Source organism: Bufo gargarizans, chromosome 11, assembly GCF_014858855.1.
Source record: "Bufo gargarizans isolate SCDJY-AF-19 chromosome 11, ASM1485885v1, whole genome shotgun sequence".
In the NCBI taxonomy this organism is placed as follows: Eukaryota; Metazoa; Chordata; class Amphibia; order Anura; family Bufonidae; genus Bufo; species Bufo gargarizans.
This window is the reverse complement of record NC_058090.1, coordinates 47134146-47157528: the sequence shown is the minus strand read 5'-3', so window position 1 is coordinate 47157528 and position 23383 is coordinate 47134146. Positions and strand designations below refer to the sequence as shown.

General features: G+C 43.2%; 1 protein-coding gene across 1 annotated transcript; it reads left to right on the top strand.

Moving 5' to 3' along the window:
• The first annotated feature begins 12079 nt into the window (after window positions 1–12079).
• On the top strand, window positions 12080–16409 carry FOXA1 (forkhead box A1). Its single transcript, XM_044272105.1, has 2 exons — window positions 12080–12525; window positions 14574–16409. Exons 1-2 carry the CDS (start codon window positions 12454–12456, stop codon window positions 15774–15776), a joined length of 1275 nt encoding a protein of 424 aa, XP_044128040.1. The 5' UTR covers window positions 12080–12453; the 3' UTR covers window positions 15777–16409.
• The last annotated feature ends 6974 nt before the right edge of the window (window positions 16410–23383 follow it).

Here is a 23383-nt window from a genome sequence, read left to right as displayed (position 1 = left end):
CTCTGTATACAGGGAAGGCTGCCAATCACTGAGTAGAGCCGCCCGTGTGGGCGGTCCTAACCAGAAACTGACAGGTCTCTCTGTATACAGGGAAGGCTGCCAATCACTGAGTAGAGCCGCCCGTGTGGGCGGTCCTAACCAGAAACTGACAGGTCTCTCTGTATACAGGGAAGGCTGCCAATCACTGAGTAGAGCCGCCCGTGTGGGCGGTCCTAACCAGAAACTGACAGGTCTCTCTGTATACAGGGAAGGCTGCCAATCACTGAGTAGAGCCGCCCGTGTGGGCGGTCCTAACCAGAAACTGACAGGTCTCTCTGTATACAGGGAAGGCTGCCAATCACTGAGTAGAGCCGCCTGTGTGGGCGGTCCTAACCAGAAACTGACAGGTCTCTCTGTATACAGGGAAGGCTGCCAATCACTGAGTAGAGCCGCCCGTGTGGGCGGTCCTAACCAGAAACTGACAGGTCTCTCTGTATACAGGGAAGGCTGCCAATCACTGAGTAGAGCCGCCCGTGTGGGCGGTCCTAACCAGAAACTGACAGGTCTCTCTGTATACAGGGAAGGCTGCCAATCACTGAGTAGAGCCGCCCGTGTGGGCGGTCCTAACCAGAAACTGACAGGTCTCTCTGTATACAGGGAAGGCTGCCAATCACTGAGTAGAGCCGCCCATGTGGGGACTGAGCTCAGAAGGTTGAAATAAATAAAATACTAGTTTTACTGAATCTTTTCCCACGAAACGATACCTCAATCTGCTCAGCTCTATACATGCTGCTCAAATAATACCGACAAACATCGGCCAAATAACTGCTCCATACAGGGGTGTAACTATAATTCATAGGCCCCATAGCAAAGTAAGATGGGGCCCCACCACGTGGTCAAGGTTTACAGTGAGCTGTGATATGCTGAGAATTGCCACCAAAATAATCTACTCAAGTACCAGCAGCTTCCAAAAAAATCACGGACACAATGAAAAAAGTTGCCTATTTTTATGGATTGTTCAGAAGTTTCTGGACGGTCATCAACCCTGCACCTAGTGTAGGAAATCTGAAACAGCAGCAAAAGTATCAATAATTAACGGTTTGTATATTTATATCAGAAAACCAGCATTATAGCAAAAAGCAGCCATATTGTTATTCCCCACAAAAAGGTACAATGTTTCTCCACCTGATTGGGCTTTGGCTAGAGCTACACCCCTGGCCCCATACATAAAGTAGTAACAGTCCTATACAATGAATTATACTGCTGTAACAGCCAAATCTCGTCCATTACAGGTTTTTATTTTTGTTTTTTATTTTTGTTTTTTAAATGCCTGGTATGAGCCGTCTAGCTGCGGCACGAGGTGGATGCTGATCAGCAGGAGGCGCTGGGACTTTGCAGATATTTTCTGCCCATGCTAAGATTTCTCCGACTGCCAAGAGTCAACAGTTCTTCAATTATATCACAGCTGAAGGGGGGAAATAACCTCAGGATCCTGTAACCTCTGAGCCAGCAGTTCGATAACTGTCAGCATTGTTTGAGGGGCTTGTTTGCATTGTTTTGCATTGCAGTTTACTTTAGCCTTGGGGACACTGGTTTGCTCACATTCCAGCCCCCCCAATTACTTCCCACTATTTACATTCTGCGTTTCTTTGGCTGCATCTATCTGGAGTATTTAGCCCTGTTGTATTCTAAAGCCCACTTCCATTTTGTTTGCTCTCCTGTGTGGAACAGAGTGACCTTTCCTATACACCGCGGTGGTGGCCGTGCTAGTAAGTTATTGGAATTTCCCGGATTGTGAACTTTTAACCCATTAACGGACACGCTGGAGACGAGCACCTGCTGGAATTCATAGGGTTACAGCACAGCAACAATGCGATGTGGCGTTGTGAAGGATTGATATGCTAACGTCTGTAAAGCGCTGCGGAATATGTCAGCTCTGTATAAGTGCAGCAGAAATATACGGTAATGCGACAATCAGAACGGGAAGATTTCTCAGGCGGCTTCTGCAACTATCCAATTCATGATGCCAAAAACAACACCATTCATAGAAATGGAAATTATTTTCCGGCTGAAAAATTTTCCGCAACAAATCTGCTGCATGTGAATTTAGCAATAAGTGTCCTGGGTACTGAGGGCTCGCAGGGCACGGGTACTGAGGGCTGGCAGGGCACGTGTCTTGGGTAATGAGGGCTGGCAGGGCACGTGTCCTGGGTACTGAGGGCTGGCAGGGCACGTGTCCTGGGTACTGAGGGCTGGCAGGGCACATGTCCTGGGTACTGAGGGCTGGCAGGGCACGTGTCCTGGGTACTGAGGGCTGGCAGGGCACGTGTCCTGGGTACTGAGGGCTGGCAGGGCACGTGTCCTGGGTACTAAGGGGTGGCAGGGCACGGGTACTGAGGGCTGGCAGGGCACGTGTCCTGGGTACTGAGGGCTGGCAGGGCACGTGTCCTGGGTACTGAGGGCTGGCAGGGCACGTGTCCTGGGTAATGAGGGCTGGCAGGGCACGTGTCCTGGGTACTGAGGGCTGGCAGGGCACGTGTCCTGGGTACTGAGGGCTGGCAGGGCACATGTCCTGGGTACTGAGGGCTGGCAGGGCACGTGTCCTGGGTACTGAGGGCTGGCAGGGCACGTGTCCTGGGTACTAAGGGATGGCAGGGCACGGGTACTGAGGGCTGGCAGGGCACGTGTCCTGGGTACTAAGGGATGGCAGGGCAGGGGTACTGAGGGCTGGCAGGGCACGTGTCCTGGGTACTGAGGGCTGGCAGGGCACGTGTCCTGGGTACTGAGGGCTGGCAGGGAAGGGCTGGCAGGGAACGTGTCCTGGATACTGAGGGCTGGCAGGGCACGTGTCCTGGGTACTGAGGGCTGGCAGGGCACGTGTCCTGGGTACTGAGGGCTGGCAGGGCACGTGTCCTGGGTACTGAGGGTTGGCAGGGCACGTGTCCTGGGTACTAAGGGATGGCAGGGCACGGGTACTGAGGGCTGGCAGGGCACGTGTCCTGGGTACTGAGGGCTGGCAGGGCACGTTTCCTGGGTACTGAGGGCTGGCAGGGCACGTGTCCTGGGTACTGAGGGCTGGCAGGGCACGTGTCCTGGGTACTAAGGGCTTCCCATTGCTGGGGTAATTAGATACAGGGCTGGATGCACGCACAGCATTTCTTTAATCCCTGTTTTGTTTTGTGACCTTTAATTATGTGGAAAATGATGGTGAATAGCTTTCTCTAAAGTCAATATACACCAGGGGTCAGCGAGCTGTTGTGAAACTACAACTCCCAGCATGCACACTTGCTCTGCTGTTCTCATAATTCCCAGAGAAGTGAATAGAGCATGCTGAGAATGATAGTTTAGCAGAGGTTGCTGACCTTCAATAGATGCAATATCATTGACGGACCCTTGTAATTGTAAATAGAGCCAAAATATTCTGCCTCACCGTGCGCAGACTATCATTCCCATCGCTCCCTGACCTCACCGTGCGCAGACTATCATTCCCATCGCTGACAGCGAGGTAATCGGGGCAGTAGAAAATAGTGATCTGGACTCTTTACCTGCAGTACTATTCATGTATTACTCCAGATAATAGTCAGGAATCCTGGTGACAGACTCCCTTCAAACTAATGCTCACGACAATGTATCACACCATACATATATGGTACTTTCACACTAGCGTTATAGTTTTCCGGTATTGAGTTCCGTCACAGGGTCTCAATACCGGAAAAAAAATGATCAGTTTTAGGCCTCCTGCACACGACCGTATGGCTTTTTCAGTGTTTTGCTGTCCGTTTTTCACGGATCCGTTGTTTTGTTTTTTGTTTCCGTTGTGTTTTCGTTTCCATTCTGGTTTTCGGTTCCGTTTTTCCGTACGGCATATACCGTATACAGTAATTACCAAGAAATAATTGGGCTGGGCATAAAATTTTCAATAGATGGTTCTGCAAAAACGGAATGGATACAGAAGACATACGGATGCATTTCCATATGTGTTCCATTTTTTTTGCGGACCCATTGACTTGAATGGAGCCTCGGAACGTGAATTGCATGCATTAATATGACATGTTCTATCTTTCAATGGAACTGAAAAACGGAAATACGGAAACAGAATGCATACAGAGTACATTCAGTTTTTTTTTGCAGAACCATTGAAATTAATGGTTCCGTATACGGAACGCAAAAAATGGCCTGTATACGGAACGCAAAAAACGGTCGTGTGAAAGAGGCCTTATCCAATGCATTCTGAATGGAGAGCAATCCGTTCAGGATGCATCAGGATGTCTTCAGTTCAGTAACTCTTACGGTATTTGGACGGAGAAAATATCGCAGCAGTATTTTCTCCGTCCAAAATTCCGGAACACTTGCCGGAATGCCAGATCCGGCATTATTTTCCATTGAAATGCATTAATGCCGGATCCGGCTAAACGGAACTGCCTGCCGGATCTTCACAACACAAGTGTGAAAGTAGCCTAAGCCGTATTGCCATTTTCAGTGTGTTAATGCAAAGAAAAAAATCTGTTTCAAAGACTGAAGAAAACCGGAAGCTCGAGCTGGAAATGCGTGAAATAAATCAGATCATTCAAAGTTTTCTTTAAAAAACTGATACAACATTAAGCTCATCACAATGATGGGGTTGAAATCTGACCATGGACAACATCTGCATGGAGTTTGTATGTTCTCCCCGTGTTTGCGTGGGTTTCTTCCGGGTTCTTCGGTTTCCTCCCTCACTTTAAAGACATACTGATAGGGAACTTAGATTGTGAGCCCCATTGGGGGCAGCGTGATGCTAACGTCTGTAAAGGGCTGCAGAATATAGCAATGCTATATAAGTGAGTAAAATAAATAATTAAAAAAAAATCTCAGCATACTTCAGCAGGAAATAAACGAAAGGGAACAAAGTGAAAACTAAATGTTTCCCAGTGGTTACAATGTTACTGCTCCAAAATGGATTTGTTTGATAATAAACATGTTTCACCCTTCCCCAGTGAGGACAACCAGGGTGTCCCAAAAAATACCCCAAAATGTAGAAGGAATGTGCAGGTTGAACCCGCGGCTCGCACCTTCATTTGCGTCTCGCAGGGGAGCGGTCTGGCCAGCTGTTCCTCTACTTTGCGCTCCTCTCCGCAGCGGTCTCCACTATGTCATGACGCGCACAGCGCTAGGACGTAGTTATTATGTGGAGACCCGCGCTCTGACCTGACTTTGTGAATGTCAGGTCACCGTGGAGAGGGCACCACAGCCCTCAGAGCAGCGGCAGCAGAGGTACGGCAGGGCAAGCCTCCTACACATGGAGAACAGTCCACAGTTATTTATTGAAGTACTGATCATGGGGGATAGTATGAGTTCAGATAAGACCCCCAAATCTTCATCAAACCCCCCAATAAGCCCACCCAGTGCTCCCATAAGACACCAAAAATCAGACACCCCATATTCACATCTCTCCTGTGTCAAATTACCTCCCCCCCACACACACACACGCGATCTCATTCGAGCATGAGAGTGTCATCTGCGCATGGGGCGGTCATCTAAGCATGAGTCTGTCATCTGAGCATAGGGTGTCATCTGAGCATAGGGTGTCATCTGAGCATATGGGAGGTCATCTGAGCATGGGATGGTCATCTGAGCATGGGGCGGTCATCTGAACATGGGGCGGTCATCTGAGCATAAGTGTTTCATCTGAGCATGAGAGTGTCATCGGAGCATGGGGTGTCATCTGAGCATGAGGGTGTCATCGGAGCATGGGGTGTCATCTGAGCATGAGGGTGTCATCTGAGCATGAGGGTGTCATCGGAGCATGGGGTGTCATCTAAGCATGAGGGTGTCATCTAAGCATGAGGGTGTCATCTGAGAATATGGGCGGTCATCTGAGCATGGGGTGTCATCTGATCATCTGAGCATGGGGTGTCATCTGAGCATGAGGGTGTCATCTGTGCATGGGGCAGTCAACTGAGCATGGGCGGTCATCTGAGCATGTACACGTCAGGTCACTGTGGAGAGCACCCTGGTTCTAAAGAGCAGTACAGGGGCACGGATTAGGAGATGCAAGTTTTTGTTTTTAAAATTGAAGTACTGAGCATGGGGGTCTTATCTGACATATCTGACATGGGGGTAGTATGAGCTCAGATTAAGCTCGGGCTCAGACATGTCCTCCAAGTATGATATGTTGGCTAATCTCTCAATTTTACACCAGTATGAGGGTTAGTAAGACCGCAGGGTGCACCTGTCTAAGTTATTGTTATATTATTTTTACTGTTTATCACATCCACACATTTGCTATCCTGTGTAGGATGTCCATTGTGGTACTTGTGGTCCAGGCATCCTCCATTGTATGCATTTTTGCTGGGGATTGCCACTAGCAGTGGACCCCAAGTGCAGGATCTGCCCCCTCGGTATAGATGCATTACTGCATATGAGGTTGAGCACTTCCTGCTTTTTAATACCACGCCAATCTGTAGTTTGTACTCAGATTAAGACCCCTAATCCTAATCAGACCCACAAAATAAGCCCCCCGGTGCTCACATCAGACACCACAAATCAGACACCCCATGCTCACATCTCCCCCCATGTCAGATCATTTGAGCTTGGGGGGTTGTCTGAGCATTGTGGGTGATCTGAGCATGGGGGTGTCTGATTTGTGATGTCTCATCTGAGCATTAGGGGTCTTATTTTGGAGGTCTGATGAGGATTGGGAGTCTTATCTTAGGTCTGATGAAGATTGTTTTTTTTTCATATTTTTCTCCTCTAAAACCTAGGTGTGTCTTACATAGGACAAACAATAATTGGAGGAAACCAAACAAAACTAAGAATCCAAACAAAATCAAAGCCAGCCCCCACCATAAAGCCAAGCATAAATATGAAAATGAACACAGAACATTTCCACCGGAGTGGGAGGAAAGGGAAGCCATTCTGTCTGATATGCCAGAAATCACTACCACATTTTAAAGCTTCAAATCTTCAGCGCCACTTTGCCTCACAACATGCTAAAATGGACCACGACTTTCCGGCAGGTACTGAACTTCGCAAATACAAGCTAAATGCATTGAAACTCCACTCAGAACAAGAGACTCAGTTCTATAAGAAACTTACAAAACATTCAGAAACGGTCACTCTTGCATCCTATCAACTGGCATGGAATATCGCTCGCGCCAAAAAACCATACAATGAAGGGGAATTTGTGAGCTACTTGATATTGTCCCGTTAACAGACAGAACTCGTGGCATCGATATGAAAGAGACCCTGATGACTGTAGTTGAAAAGGCAAATTTGCCATTATCAAAACTCACAGCCATAACCACAGATGGAGCACCGTCCATGATAGGATCTGTGAATGGCCTTGTCGGGCTATGGAAGTGTGATGACCGCTTTCCAGAATTTTGGACATTTCATCGCATCATTCATCAGGAGCAAAATTTAGACCACGTCATGATGCCTATTCTGGAAATTGGCAATTTTATTTGCACTCATGCGCTTAATCACAGACGGTTCAGAAATCTCATTGCAGACCTTGATGAGAACCTTCCCAGTGATTTGCCACTTCACTGCTCTGTAAGGTGGCTTTCAAGAGGTAGGGTGATACCGATATCTCATAATTTTGAACTTATGAGTCAGGTAAAGTTGTTTCTTGGAGAAAAACACAAAGACTATCCGGTGCTCTCTGATTCGCAGTGGATTTTGGATCTGGCATTTCTGGTGGACATGTTGCACCAACCTGGATAGACTCAACCTTGAGCTCCAAGGGAAATTAAAGATGCTGCCCGATCTAGTGCAAACAGTTTTTGCATTTGTTACCAAGCTCAAGCTTTTTAAAACTCATTTGAGAAAGGGAGAACTAACACATTTCCCCTCTGTGGCAAATGCAAGTGCCCAAGCTGCCGAGATCCTAAAAAGGAGAACTTCTTACTAAGCAGAACTTCTTGAAAACCTACAACAGACCTTTGAGGACAGATTCCAGGATCTACAACTGAAGAGGCCACAAATGACATTCCTCGTTAACCCTTTTGCTGCCAATTCAGATTGTTTGAAACCTGGTGACAGATGAAACCTGGTGACATATGAAGCAACAACTCAAATTGAGATGATTGAACTTTTGGAAGATGACCGACTCAGGTCAATTCTGAGTGAGGGAACCCTGGAGTTTTGGAAAATCGTGCCTATGGAGAAGTGCCCCAATGTAAAAACTATCTGCACTGAAGCTTCTGTCAATGTTTGGCTCAACCTATGTTTGTGAATCCGTTTTTTGCACCCTGAAACATGTGAAATCAAAGCATCGCTCTGTTCTTACTGACACACATGGGAAAGAATTGCTTCGAGCAGCAACGACTGAATACAATCCAGATTTGACACATTGTGAAAAACGAAAATTGCCAAAACTCTCACTAAAGTTGCCTACATTACAGGTAAAAACTCAATTGCAGTAATAATGTCGTGTGCACTCATATTTGTGTAATTGTATAGTTTGTGACAGTCATACGATTTTATTTTTCTGGCTATTTTTGTATCTGTAAGGTTGCACACCCCTGGGCTAGAATATATCTTTCCATATATGCCTTAATGTCTGTCAATAAAAATGTATCATACCAGCAGGATACGCCAATATTAATTACACTTGCCATACCTAATGATGAAACTGACAAGGCCACACAATGAAATTTCTGCGGAGTTCCGTTCTTATTGATTATTCTGATGACCTCAATTTGGATGGAAAAGGGAAAAATTATTAAAGTCTGATCATTTTTAGAATGTGTTTTCTCAAGATAAATATTTGCAAACTTAGCAGTTGAATTGTCTTGAAGCAGGTCGCACCTACAGGTAGTGAGAAGTTATTGCATCTATGACTGGATGCTCATATATCAGATGCGACGGAGTCGCACACAACGGATATATATGTAGTGCACGGATCCGGCGTCCATAGACTGGACAACGCAGCGTGCAGGGCGTTATTTGACTTCTGGCATCACAAGTGATGAAGATGAATGATCCCATAGAAAACTATGGGATCGTTTTCTAGATTCCGTTTCCTTCCAGAGTTTTATGCACCACGCCGAAAGGGGAACTGAACCAGATCACGAGACCCATGCGAAGGGTAATGGAAATAAAGCAAGTCTGGCTTTAGATTCACCTTTCCTACACCTAGGGAGGAATTTATCATTGTAGGTGTATTTGAGGTCAGTTTCTAGATTGGAGCTGCTGTGCGCGCGCTTACACCAAATTTATATTTGGCGCAAAGTAATAATCAATTTTATATCAGTAAAAGTACAACAGGGGGACGCCTGGCGTGGATCTGCGACTTCTTAAAAAGTCATAAAAGATAAATGAGACATTAAAGTGATCTAAAAAATAAACTTGGCCTAAATTCCACACCCCTTCGGAAAGGCGCAGGAGGCCAAAAGTTGCAAAATTTTGCACAACTAAAAACGTGCGCTGACAGACAACACATTGTATAAATGTCCCCCATCGTGTTTAAGGTTTTCCTTAGTGACACAGTGGTCTGCGCTTTACTATTAGCAACTAAAATTTATAGAACTACTAAACCATATGCTTGATTTAGAGCTAGTATTTTTGTGTTTTCTTTCTTTTTTTTTCTCTTTCATAACAATATGAATAATCACAATCTAACTATATGACATACATCAAACAAAAAGAAAAAAAAATACAAAGAAAATGCTAATAATATCACCTAGAACTATGGTATCTCTCAATGGCGCTGTTCTGGAGGGGCACAGGTTAAGAAATAGTTCAGAGGTAACCCTCAGAGGAGGTATTTGCATTATAACTTGAAGTAAAAAAATACTTTAAGTATTTCCAAGTTCTGTTTGCATTAACCTATTAGGTGCCAGAGCTGCACCTTAAACTTAAGTGCTCCACATGCCAGTTTTTGTTCAAACCTTTGGTGCTGACGGATGAGCACAGAAGGCTCCTCCATGTCTTGAAGGCCCCTGTGGTTGGAAGGGTCAGGGTTTAATTATTATAAATCCTGCCCAATATTCACCACATTAGGCAGTATGGGCACACAAATAGGTGGCATGGGATATTTATCTACACACATACAAAAAATAAATAAATATTCTTAGCCTTGAGACATTCAGGAGAGAATGGGTTAAAGGATTTATGATGTTATCCCAGTTAACATTTAACTAGGGCTTCTGCAGGCTTCCCTGATTTTAAATGCTTATTCTTAAGATCACCATTCAGATTTTTCTCCTCTGGAGAGACAAGGATATCACAGGGCATTCACAAATCTATTATCCACACTGCACTCTACCTAGCCAGTTTTGCAGGTGGAGAAATCATTCCAGGGGCACAGAGGGTTAATGCCGCATACAGGACAGGCAGTCCCTACTGTTAGTATGGATGTGTGTCTGTAGAGCGTCAGCCTTTGTGTCAACTCCTTATTTCACCTGAGTCAACAAACAATGAAGTGTCAGCCCCATTCTTTTTCACTGGAAATGGGACTGAAATCCTTCTTATTCCCATGGGAAAGCTTTCATTGAAATAAATGAAATATGAATCATTGAAGTTTGAGAAAATAATAGGAATGGCATTCACAATTATTGCTGGTAAGATGGATCTGTTTAGTTTAGTTTGATGTTTCCATTTAGAACATGAAATGGATTTCAATGCGAATGATTCGTTATGAAAATGATAGGAATATTCACCTTATGGTATTCATTTATTATTTTATATAGTTTATTATATAATTTATATAGTGTTTGTTTTATATAAAAACCTACATTGAAATTCTGATATGCTGTATAGTATAAGTATTTGTGATATATAAATATAAATATATATACACTATCAAGCAAATGAGAGATATTGTACTTGCTTAAACAGAACTTTGATGTATTTTTTCTATAGATGACAAACAATATATAAATGATATCATAAATATATATTCACTAATTTACTATGGCAGTTTAAATAAATTCACATGGTGCAATGCTGTGGATAATGTAATACTATGTTTGCATATATATATATATATATATATATATATATATATTTAATGAATAAAAAATATACTGCTTCTGCAAATAATGTATATAAGGTGTAACAGATGTTACTAAACCCCTCACAGCTGAGACCTTCACAATTGCAACAAAAATATGCAAATCTCCTGATGTAAGAGCTGACCTTTCCATTTAATAAATCATGAATTTGCATCTATTTGCCTTCCCTGGCCGTTCAGTGTGAATGGTGTGCTGGCTGGCTCTGTGTTTGCGGTTGATGTTTGTGTTCTGCCCTGTGAGAACTGTTACAGAAAGCTCTGCGTCTTCTCCATGGTGGTGCCCTTTGTTGCCTAGAGAAGGTCTTTTCCCCGGTTCCTAAACAGCTGTCTGGTGAATAAAACTCCCAGGAAAACTGTCTGAGACTTGTAGTGCCACAAACCCCGATGGACATTAAGCCGTATTAAAGACTGTCATGAAAAAGATGAAAAATATAGACGGATTTTTAGAGGTAGTGATTCAAACACACGTGTAGGTAATAAAATGCTACTGGCAAACAGGTAATTCAATACGAAACGATAGCATAATACATAATGCAAATTAAATACAAAAAAAGATAGGTAATACAATAAAAACAATAATATTTTATAACATAATGCGAATCAAATACAGTAAAATATAGGTAATAAAATAAAAACAATAACAATAGTAATTATTATTATTTACACAACTATATATACATATGTACGAATCAGTTTAATTTACCATTATTATATATATATATTGTTTATTTATCATTATCAAGACTATTGTTTAATATTATTATTATTACAAGTTTATAATAAAATACACCTATGTAATATTATGTGGTTTATTGTTGTTATTAGTATTTTCATCATTATTATTATAACTATGTGGTTTATTGTTGTTATTACTGGTATTATATTTTTTATCTTCTGCTATTATTGTCATGTTTTATTATGGTTCCGTTTCCACAACCCCCTTCTTTAATACAAAACTTTCTACATTTCATTGTGATCTGTCCCCAGCCTGAGGTCTCGGGCATGCAGAAGGAGGAGGCTGTCCCTTCACCTCTCCTCACCATTGGCTTGTTATTAGTCATGGGGTGGGTCACCTGGATACACATCTCTATACCTGGGGCCTCCCTTTTAGAGAACTTTGCTCAGTTTGCTCTCCCATGGGTGCCAGACAGGTGTAGCTCTCTGTGCTGCATGTTTCAAGGTTCTGCCAGCTCATGGAGAGACGTGTGTGAGGAAGGAGGGAGTGAGGGAAGAAGAGGAGGAGAGAGAAGGAAGAGGGAAGTCCCTTCTTCAACGTAAGATCCACATCAGCTCAGCCTGCACTTTCCCAGTTCCCCTCCTGCTGCCATTTGATTTCGGGGACACAGAGCAGAGCAGCCTGTCAATCTGCTCATCACCACCACTTCTGGTCACCATCCCAACTGCTGCTACTGCTTCTTCCCACCTCCATTTCTTGGACTAGTGGTCTGAATGTTTCACTTAGGTACTTGGGATCCAGGATGTTAGGAATTGTAAAAATGGAAGGACATGAGACAACAGACTGGAGCAACTACTACCAGGAGACTCAGGAGGTAAGAATGTGATTCCTTATATTTACTGCTAAGACTTATCCACTGACTTGTAGATCAACTTTCCGGACCTTCTAAAAGCGCTGGTTCGTTTAGTTTCAGTTTAGGAGCAGATAGGTAAGACCTTGAGGTGGAACCAGTTCCTCTAGTCAATAGCAGCATCTCAAAGTTTGTTCCCTAAAGGGATCCTTTTCAGCAGTGTATAGATTCCCAAAAAATCATGTTCCCTTCAGATTGGACCACCTGGGATATAAGTGAAGCCATTATGTTCCCTTCAGATTGGACCACCTGGAATATTAGAATATATGTGTAGCCATCTGTCAGCCAGGTTCTTCTCTGGTCTTGTAGACGCTCTTCTGGCTGACCCTAATCTAAAAGGAAGCAATCATTAAGATCCCAAAGTGATCAGCTTTGTAGGTTGATCTATAAACCATAAAGCTGAAAACATCTACTTCCTTGAGGTACTTTAGAAGAAGTCTTGTCACCCCCCCCCCCCCCCCCCTCCTGTACAGGGCATTGGGCTTACAATAGGTTCCCAGTTTTATACTATGTGATTATTACAATCATCTCATAGATTATACTTGTGATCAGTCTTCAGGTATAATATAATATGAAGGATTTTTGTAGTGGTCAGGTTTGTATGTTGACAGAAAAACCATAGAAATAAGCGCTGAAAACTTCCAATCTGTGTGGTAGTAAAAAAAAGTCTGGTCACTCCTCCTGTACAGGGAATAGGGTTTACAATAGGTTCCCAATTTTATGTTTAGTGATAATCACATTCATGGCACAGACTATACCCAACGTTCCCATTGTGATCAGTCTTCGGGTATAATATAATTTAGTGGATTTGCTATAGGAGCCATGATGGTGACAGGCTTAGAAAGAGCTGGAGACATAATAAGGTCCATCACAAAATATCAACCTTTTTTTAGGAGAGTCTTCAGGCCCATATGGATTTACTCTTAAAAGTTCTGACCATATTTAAAAATGGTAGTAGTAGAATTAATAATAATTATTATTATTACATTTTGCATCCTCCACTGAAACTTTCATGAATGTTCCCAGAATTACTGAGCACAATCTCAATGGCTTCTCCTGTAAGGGGAGCCGGATAATTAACCCTAATGATAACAATTCATTGTTACCTATACCTGATCTTCAATCCAAAACCTTATAGTTTATGGTAAGTGAAACACAATAGGATATTCAATGCAACTCCAGCATGGAACAATGTCTAATGAACATTTATCTGGAGTCAGAAGATTACATTGTATACCTGTGAATTAGCTAACAATGAGACATTCAATGTATAGAGGTGAAAACACACAAGGAAGGTGAATGGATAATCTTTACTAGACAGGGTGATAATGGGCAACTGGGGTGGTCAGGTCATTAGTAATAGAAACTTATTTCTGATAATAAAAGTTAATTTTTCCATAAGGGCCACATATTATTTCATTGTATTGTCTTCTACATACATTTAGATGCTGGATACATAGAGAGATAATCAAATTGCTGTCCAGGAGTAAATATATTACCCATAAAATGAAATAAAGATTAATAATTATATATATATATATATATATATATATATATATATATATATATAAATATTCTCCAGAATCATGGTAGTAATAATAATAGTAGTAGTAGTAATAATACAAAAGAAGGATTTTCCAAAAGAAGGATTTTCTTCTTTCTGGTCATAAATATTTAACTGTGTGTTTGACACGAAATTATTTGATATAAGGGTAGAGATAAAACTGAGTCTTTTGGTTATTTATGAGGGGTGACAATATGAGTATCAGAGTTATAAATACTTAAAAAATGATTTATGCTGGAAATGGTAACATCAAGTATCTTGTAAAACGGTAACAACAGGTTGCAAGATGGCAACACCAGGTATCTTAAAGATGGTAACACTTTGTCTTGTAGATCTACAACTTTAGCCAGTGGATACTATGTATTAGGATAAAGTGCCCTGATAATAATATATTGATGGTTTACTATAATTTGACATGTTTTGACTGCCTTTCTTGCTCTATTCCCAGGCTTATTCTTCAGTCCCGGTTAACAACATGACTCAAGGATTGGCGCCTATGAACACTTACATGACCATGAATAACATGAGCTCTAGCAACAACATGACACCAGGATCTTTTAACATGTCATATGCCAACTCAGGGCTAGCACCAGGCTTGAGTCCCAGTGGCATGTCTGGAATGGGTGCTGGATCTTCCTCCGCTATGAATGGCATGGGATCTGGAGTGCCAACAATGGGCACCGCTCTCAGCCCTACCAGTATGAATGCAATGTCGGCCCAACAAGCCTCCATGAACAGCCTTAGCCCTTATTCCAGCATGAACTCAGGCATGAGCCCCATGGCTTATGCCCCTTCCAACATAAACAGGACCAGAGACACTAAAACTTTCCGAAGAAGTTACCCCCATGCTAAGCCACCCTACTCCTACATCTCATTAATCACCATGGCCATTCAGCAGGCCCCCAGCAAAATGCTGACCCTCAGTGAGATCTACCAGTGGATCATGGACCTCTTCCCTTACTACAGGCAGAACCAGCAGAGGTGGCAGAACTCCATCAGGCACTCACTGTCTTTTAATGATTGCTTCGTTAAGGTGGCCAGGTCCCCAGATAAACCTGGTAAAGGCTCCTACTGGACTCTTCACCCGGACTCTGGGAACATGTTTGAGAATGGCTGCTATCTCCGTAGGCAGAAGAGGTTTAAATGCGAGAAGCAGCAGTGTGGCAAAGGGGGGCAAGATGGCAGGAAAGACCAGTCTGGTTCTTCATCCCCTTTACATCGGGTGCATGGTAAGTCCAGCCAGATGGACAGCAATTCCTCCATGTCTAACCCATCCAGCAGTCCACAGTCCTTGGACCACGGTGGTTCTAATGGAGATATGAAGCCGCAGGTGGCAGGTGGTCCATCACCTATACCCTCTCACACAACTCATTCTTTAGTCCATGAGTCCCACCTCCACCTCAAAGGAGACCCCCATTACTCCTTCAATCACCCCTTCTCCATCAACAACCTGATGTCTTCTTCTGAACAACAGCACAAACTGGACTACAAAGCCTATGAGCAGGCCCTGCAGCAGTATTCCTATGGTGGGGGCCTGCCAGGCATGTCACTTGGCAGTAATATGTCTGCAAGAGGGACTATAGAACCTTCAGCACTGGAGCCAACATACTATCAAGGGGTCTACTCCAGGCCAGTCCTTAATACATCCTAATCATCCCTGACTGGGATGGAAACACCATCCCACCACCACCTTTGTAGAACTGTTCTGAGACTGTTACTCTATTAACCTATTGCTTCACAAGAATTATTATGAGAAAGAGAAGAACTGCAGTTTTTGGAGATCTGTCCATGTAATATAAAGCACAGAGGTCAACTAAGCTGCCACTGGGTGTATTTAAAGAAACGGTCTATCCTGTATATATTGCTAAATGTCTATCGGTTTCTAGACAAGTTTACATACTGAGGGTTGTAATAATTGGAAAAGAAAAAAAAATCACATGATGGTTTTCTATATATATATATATATATATATATATATATATAGTTACTCCAAAATTGTGAAGGACATTTGTGCTGTGAAAAAGTTACATTTCTACTTTGCTTCAGGTCTGTGTTACTTGGGTGACCTTGCCTTGGATTTCATTTTGTTACTGGGAAGAATAACTGGATATTGAGGCTATGCTATGCTGGTTTTAAGCCTGGCAGTAAAACGTCCCACTGATGGTTTAGCTTTGCTAGAAATGATTTTTTCTCCTTTTATTGTATTTGTTTGCATTTTATTTCTTATAGTGTTATATTAAAAAAAAAAAAAACATAGGTCACTTCATGAGCAAACAAGAGTCTACTGGGGTCACCCCACGCCCTACCTAGCTATTCCTATACAATACATACAGATTTTTATAGCCCCCCCAAGGGAGTGGGACAAGTGAGAGCAGGGGGTCTTTTCTTTATTGTTTTTACTGGGGTCTTTTTTTTTTTTTATGGAGATGATTATTCGTTTCCCCCCCCCCCCCCCCCCCCCGGATATTCGTAATTTATTGCATGTATTCCTCCTCCCCACACCCGCTTTGGTTTTTCTTATGAAATGGTTTAAATAATGGTTCAATAAAAAATAAAAATAAGCAAATTGTTCAAAATAAGTTTAATTTTATAAATGGAATTGTAATTAAAATATTTTGATTTTTTAAAAGCAAAAACAAACAAAAAAATAAATAAATAAAAGAAAGATATAAATGCAGACGTGAGAACTGAGTCTGTGTTCCAAGGTTTCTTGCCGGTCGGTTTATTAGCATTGTGTACACGGCTATGCACATACATCTCCACAGCCAAGCATAGCCAATAACGCTGGGAGGTATACATATATCTATAGATATATAGTGCAACATACATGTCTATACATAGATATTGTCTGTATAGTGTTCAGAGAAATAGCAAAAACGATAAGGTAACTTACCTCTTATATTTTGTGACATTTTATTTATTTTCTAATAATTACAATATATATATATATATATATATATATATATATATATATATTATAATTATTAGAAAATAAAATATCACAAAATATCCCAAGAATAACAGGTAAGTTTCCTTATCGGTTTTGCTATTTCTCTGAACACTATACAGACAATATCTATGTATATTAGATTGTTTATTAACCTGGGAGGATAGTAGGTGCAACTTGAATTATTTCTATTATATGTATTATTTATGAATTATATTTCTTATTTAGCTTTTCATAGTTAACGGTCTTGCTGGGATTTGTAGTCTCTCAAAAGCTAAATAGCTATCGGTACAGTAGTGATCATCATTAGATAGCAAGGAAAAAAACAATACAATCACGATTAAAATGAACGCACTAAAAGAAACCCAGCAGAAAAATACAGAGAACACTAAATCAATCTAAAAAGAGAAAAATCATGTTTTCGAGTACAAATTAAATATATGAATTATTTGCAAAAAAGGGGGAAGCAAATGTAATGATGGGCAATCTTTTTGTATGTTTTCTTCAGATGAAGGCAGCCGCAGGCCCCTAGAGATGTAGCAGAGCTGAGTGTTTTTTATTATTATTTGATATCTGAGATAAATGGCTGCAGTGTATTTAGATAACCAGTTGCAAGAAATGACAAACTCGTCTCATCTAAAGCAGAAGAGACTAGAAGTTGTGGACATACAGACTGCATGAGGACAGAGCGGGTGGAGGTTCCATTCACTGCATGAGGACAGAGCGGGTGGAGGTTCCATTCACTGCATGAGGACAGAGCGGGGTGGAGGTTCCATTCACTGCATGAGGAAAGAGCGGGGTGGAGGTTCCATTCACTGCATGAGGACAGAGCGGGGTGGAGGTTCTATTCCCTGCATCAGGACAGAGCGGGGTGGAGGTTCTATTCACTGCATCAGGACAGAGCGGGGTGGAGGTTCTATTCACTGCATCAGGACAGAGCGGGGTGGAGGTTCTATTCACTGCATCAGGATAGAGCCGGGTGGAGGTTCCATTCACTGCATCAGGACAGAGCCGGGTGGAGGTTCCATTCACTGCATTAGGGCAGAGCGGGGTGGAAGTTCTATTTACTGCATCAGGGCAGAGCAGGTGGAGGTTCCATTCACTGCATCAGGACAGAGCGGGGTGGAGGTTCCATTCACTGCATCAGGACAGAGCCGGGTCGAAGTTCTTTTCACTGCATTTGGACAGAGCGGCGTGAAGTTTCCATTCACCGCATCAGGACAGATTGGTGTGAAGGTTCCATTCACTACATAGGGGGTGGAGGTTCTATTCACTGCATCTGCAGCTGGGATAGCAAGAGAAGGCTGGGAGGTTGCAGGGGAGAGGGCGATCTGCTCCCGGCCTCTGCAGTACTGAGGATAGTCCTCTGTGGCCAGGCACAGGCTGCTATACTGGTAATAATCCTTATGTAGTCACAGTCCAGAGAAAGGTTCTATTGAAAAATAGAAGTGACAGAGGGACAGGTTACAGAGGGACTCTGTGTGAGGGTGGCAGAGGGACTCTGTGTGATATGAGGGTGGCAGAGGGACTCTGTGTGATATGAGGGTGGCAGAGGGACTCTGTGTGATATGCGGGTGGCAGAGGGACTCTGTGTGATATGCGGGTGGCAGAGGGACTCTGTGTGATATGCGGGTGGCAGAGGGACTCTGTGTGATGGGGTGGCAGAGGGACTCTGTCTGAGGGTGGCAGAGGGACTCTGTGTGATATGCGGGTGGCAGAGGGACTCTGTGTGATATGAGGGTGGCAGAGGGACTCTGTGTGATATGCGGGTGGCAGAGGGACTCTGTGTGAGGGTGGCAGAGGGACTCTGTCTGAGGGTGGCAGAGGGACTCTGTGTGATATGCGGGTGGCAGAGGGACTCTGTGTGATATGAGGGTGGCAGAGGGACTCTGTGTGAGGGTGGCAGAGGGACTCTGTGTGATATGAGGGTGGCAGAGGGACTCTGTGTGATATGAGGGTGGCAGAGGGACTCTGTGTGATATGAGGGTGGCAGAGGGACTCTGTGTGATATGAGGGTGGCAGAGGGACTCTGTGATATGCGGGTGGCAGAGGGACTCTGTGTGATATGAGGGTGGCAGAGGGACTCTGTGTGATATGAGGGTGGCAGAGGGACTGTGTGATATGAGGGTGGCAGAGGGACTCTGTGTGATATGCGGGTGGCAGAGGGACTCTGTGTGAGGGTGGCAGAGGGACTCTGTCTGAGGGTGGCAGAGGGACTCTGTGTGATATGAGTGTGATATGAGGGTGGCAGAGGGACTCTGTGTGATATGAGGGTGGCAGAGGGACTCTGTGTGATATGAGGGTGGCAGAGGGACTCTGTGTGATATGAGGGTGGCAGAGGGACTCTGTGATATGCGGGTGGCAGAGGGACTCTGTGTGATATGAGGGTGGCAGAGGGACTCTGTGTGATATGAGGGTGGCAGAGGGACTGTGTGATATGAGGGTGGCAGAGGGACTCTGTGTGATATGCGGGTGGCAGAGGGACTCTGTGTGAGGGTGGCAGAGGGACTCTGTCTGAGGGTGGCAGAGGGACTCTGTGTGATATGAGTGTGATATGAGGGTGGCAGAGGGACTCTGTGTGATATGAGGGTGGCAGAGGGACTCTGTGTGATATGAGGGTGGCAGAGGGACTCTGTGTGATATGAGGGTGGCAGAGGGACTCTGTGTGATATGAGGGTGGCAGAGGGACTCTATGTGAGGGTGGCAGAGAGACTCTGTGTGATATGAGGGTGGCAGAGGGACTCTGTGTGAGGGTGGCAGAGGGACTCTGTGTGATATGAGGGTGACAGAGGGACTCTGTGTGAGGGTGGCAGAGGGAATCTGTGCGATATGAGGGTGGCAGAGGCACTCTGTGTGAGGGTGTTGTACTGCATTACCTACTGCTACATTGTGTCTGGGATGTCCTGTGCATCGCCTCTCTGCTATGTGCAACCCAGAAGTCTTCTGATTGATATAGATATGATGTAAATATAGATATAAGATAGACAGATATGATATAAATAGATATTAGGTGACAGAGGGGTGAAGAGATAGATTTCTATATATATGATAGATTAGATAGTTATGATATGTAGTGTTGATTGCGAATATTCGAATTGTGAATTTGTATTGTGAATATTTAGACTATAGTGATATATATTCATAATTTCGAATATTCGAGATTTTTTTTTATTCAGTACACATGATCCCTCCCTTCTTCTAGCTTATGGGCCAATGAGAAGGCTGCAATATCTTTGACTTTAGAAGGAGTGTTGATTGCGAATTTTCGTAATGCAAATTTTTCAATTGCCGATTTCCGCTATCAAGAGAAAATTAACTGGAGATAGCGGATTCTCGAATATATGGCAAAATATTCACGAAATATCTCAAATTCGAACATTGCCCCTGCCGCTCATCCCTAATGATATAGATATGAGATAGATAGGATAATAGATAAGGTCATGGATAGACTGACGGACTTACACACAGATAGATATTAGAAAGTTAGATACGAGACTCATAGACAGACAGATAGATATGGATGGACACAAAGGTGGTGAAAACTGCTACACGTTTCAGGCACACCTGCCCTGTCATACTGTCCTAGCATGGTTAGTAGTAGGACTAGCATGGTTAGTAGTAGGACTAGCATGGTTAGTAGTAGGACTAGCATGGTTAGTAGTAGGACTAGCATGGTTAGTAGTAGGACTAGCATGGTTAGTAGCATGGTTAGTAGTAGGACTGGCATGGTTAGTAGTATGGTCAGTAGTAGGACTAGCATGGTTAGTAGTATGGTTAGTAGTAGGACTGGCATGGTTAGTAGTATGGTTAGTAGTAGGACTGGCATGATTAATATCGATGTATCTAATGTATTGGCTGTTACTTAAGCATGCTGATGTATCCAAGACATTGTCAATGCAGATCTTTTATTGACTTTCAGTATATTTTTCGTATCTCTACGAAACAATAAAAAACAATTTGAAGTAGTAGGACTGGCATGGTTAGTAGTATGGTTAGTAGTAGGACTAGCATGGTTAGTAGTATGGTTAGTAGTAGGACTAGCATGGTTAGTAGTATGGTTAGTAGTAGGACTAGCATGGTTAGTAGTATGGTTAGTAGTAGGACTGGCATGGTTAGTAGTATGGTTAGTAGTAGGACTAGCATGGTTAGTAGTATGGTTAGTAGTAGGACTGGCATGGTTAGTAGTATGGTTAGTAGTAGGACTAGCATGGTTAGTAGTATGGTTAGTAGTAGGACTAGCATGGTTAGTAGTATGGTTAGTAGTAGGACTAGCATGGTTAGTAGTATGGTTAGTAGTTGGACTGGCATGGTTAGTAGTAGGACTAGCATGGTTAGTAGTATGGTTAGTAGTAGGACTAGCATGGTTAGTAGTATGGTTAGTAGTAGGACTGGCATGGTTAGTAGTATGGTTAGTAGTAGGACTGGCATGGTTAGTAGTATGGTTAGTAGTAGGACTAGCATGGTTAGTAGTATGGTTAGTAGTAGGACTGGCATGGTTAGTAGTATGGTTAGTAGTAGGACTGGCATGGTTAGTAGCATGGTTAGTAGTAGGACTAGCATGATTAGTAGTATGGTTAGTAGTAGGACTAGCATGGTTAGTAGTATGGTTAGTAGTAGGACTGGCATGGTTAGTAGTATAGTTAGTAGTAGGTCCTAGCATGGTTAGTAGTATGGTTAGTAGTAGGACTGGCATGGTTAGTAGTATGGTTAGTAGTAGGACTGGCATGGTTAGTAGTATGGTTAGTAGTAGGACTGGCATGGTTAGTAGTATGGTTAGTAGAAGAACTAGCATGGTTAGTAGTAGGACTGGCATGGTTAGTAGTATGGTTAGTAGTAGGACTGGCATGGTTAGTAGCATGGTTAGTAGTAGGACTAGCATGGTTAGTAGTATGGTTAGTAGTAGGACTAGCATGGTTAGTAGTATGGTTAGTAGTAGGACTGGCATGGTTAGTAGTATAGTTAGTAGTAGGACTAGCATGGTTAGTAGTAGGACTAGCATGGTTAGTAGTATGGTTAGTAGTAGGACTAGCATGGTTAGTAGTATGGTTAGTAGAAGAACTAGCATGGTTAGTAGTAGGACTGGCATGGTTAGTAGTATGGTTAGTAGTAGGACTGGCATGGTTAGTAGCATGGTTAGTAGTAGGACTAGCATGGTTAGTAGTATGGTTAGTAGTAGGACTAGCATGGTTAGTAGTAGGACTGGCATGGTTAGTAGTATAGTTAGTAGTAGGACTAACATGGTTAGTAGTAGGACTAGCATGGTTAGTAGTATGGTTAGTAGTAGGACTAGCATGGTTAGTAGTATAGTTAGTAGTAGGACTGGCATGGTTAGCAGTATGGTTAGTAGTAGGACTGGCATGGTTAGTAGTATAGTTAGTAGTAGGACTAGCATGGTTAGTAGTAGGACTAGCATGGTTAGTAGTATGGTTAGTAGTAGGACTAGCATGGTTAGTAGTATGGTTAGTAGAAGAACTAGCATGGTTAGTAGTAGGACTGGCATGGTTAGTAGTATGGTTAGTAGTAGGACTGGCATGGTTAGTAGCATGGTTAGTAGTAGGACTAGCATGGTTAGTAGTATGGTTAGTAGTAGGACTAGCATGGTTAGTAGTAGGACTGGCATGGTTAGTAGTATAGTTAGTAGTAGGACTAACATGGTTAGTAGTAGGACTAGCATGGTTAGTAGTATGGTTAGTAGTAGGACTAGCATGGTTAGTAGTATAGTTAGTAGTAGGACTGGCATGGTTAGCAGTATGGTTAGTAGTAGGACCCAGCAGCTGCTGCTACAATGTGGCCAGTAAGTGATTTTATCGCAGACTGGTTTTCATATTGATTATTAGTGGCTGCACCATTTTGAACGTAAACAGTGGTGTTTCCCACAAAACCGCGCGGCCGACTGCTGTTCACCTGCAAAATCACCCGGCCGCTAACAAACAATTTGTGAACCACGTCGATTTGAAGGCACAGATTTCCTCCGGCTGCTATGTGCGGCTGTAACCTACATAACACTACTGACTATGCTAGGATTGAGGCCACTCGTACCGGACACAAGTAGGGCTGCGTGCTCATACTGTAAGTCACTTGTGTCCGGACAGGTTTTTTTCCCCGCACTGGATGAATGTGAACAATCCCATAGAAAACGACAGGACCAGATCTCGTCTCAATCAAGCGTTTTCTGCACCAGATCACCAGACTTATGTGAAGCGGGCCTTAGATGTTAACTTTTGGGCTTTAGCGCCTCATTCCTGAAGATGGATGTTACCGCGTGCTGGATCATCCTTCGATCATGAGGGCATGGATCATTTTCATAGTTG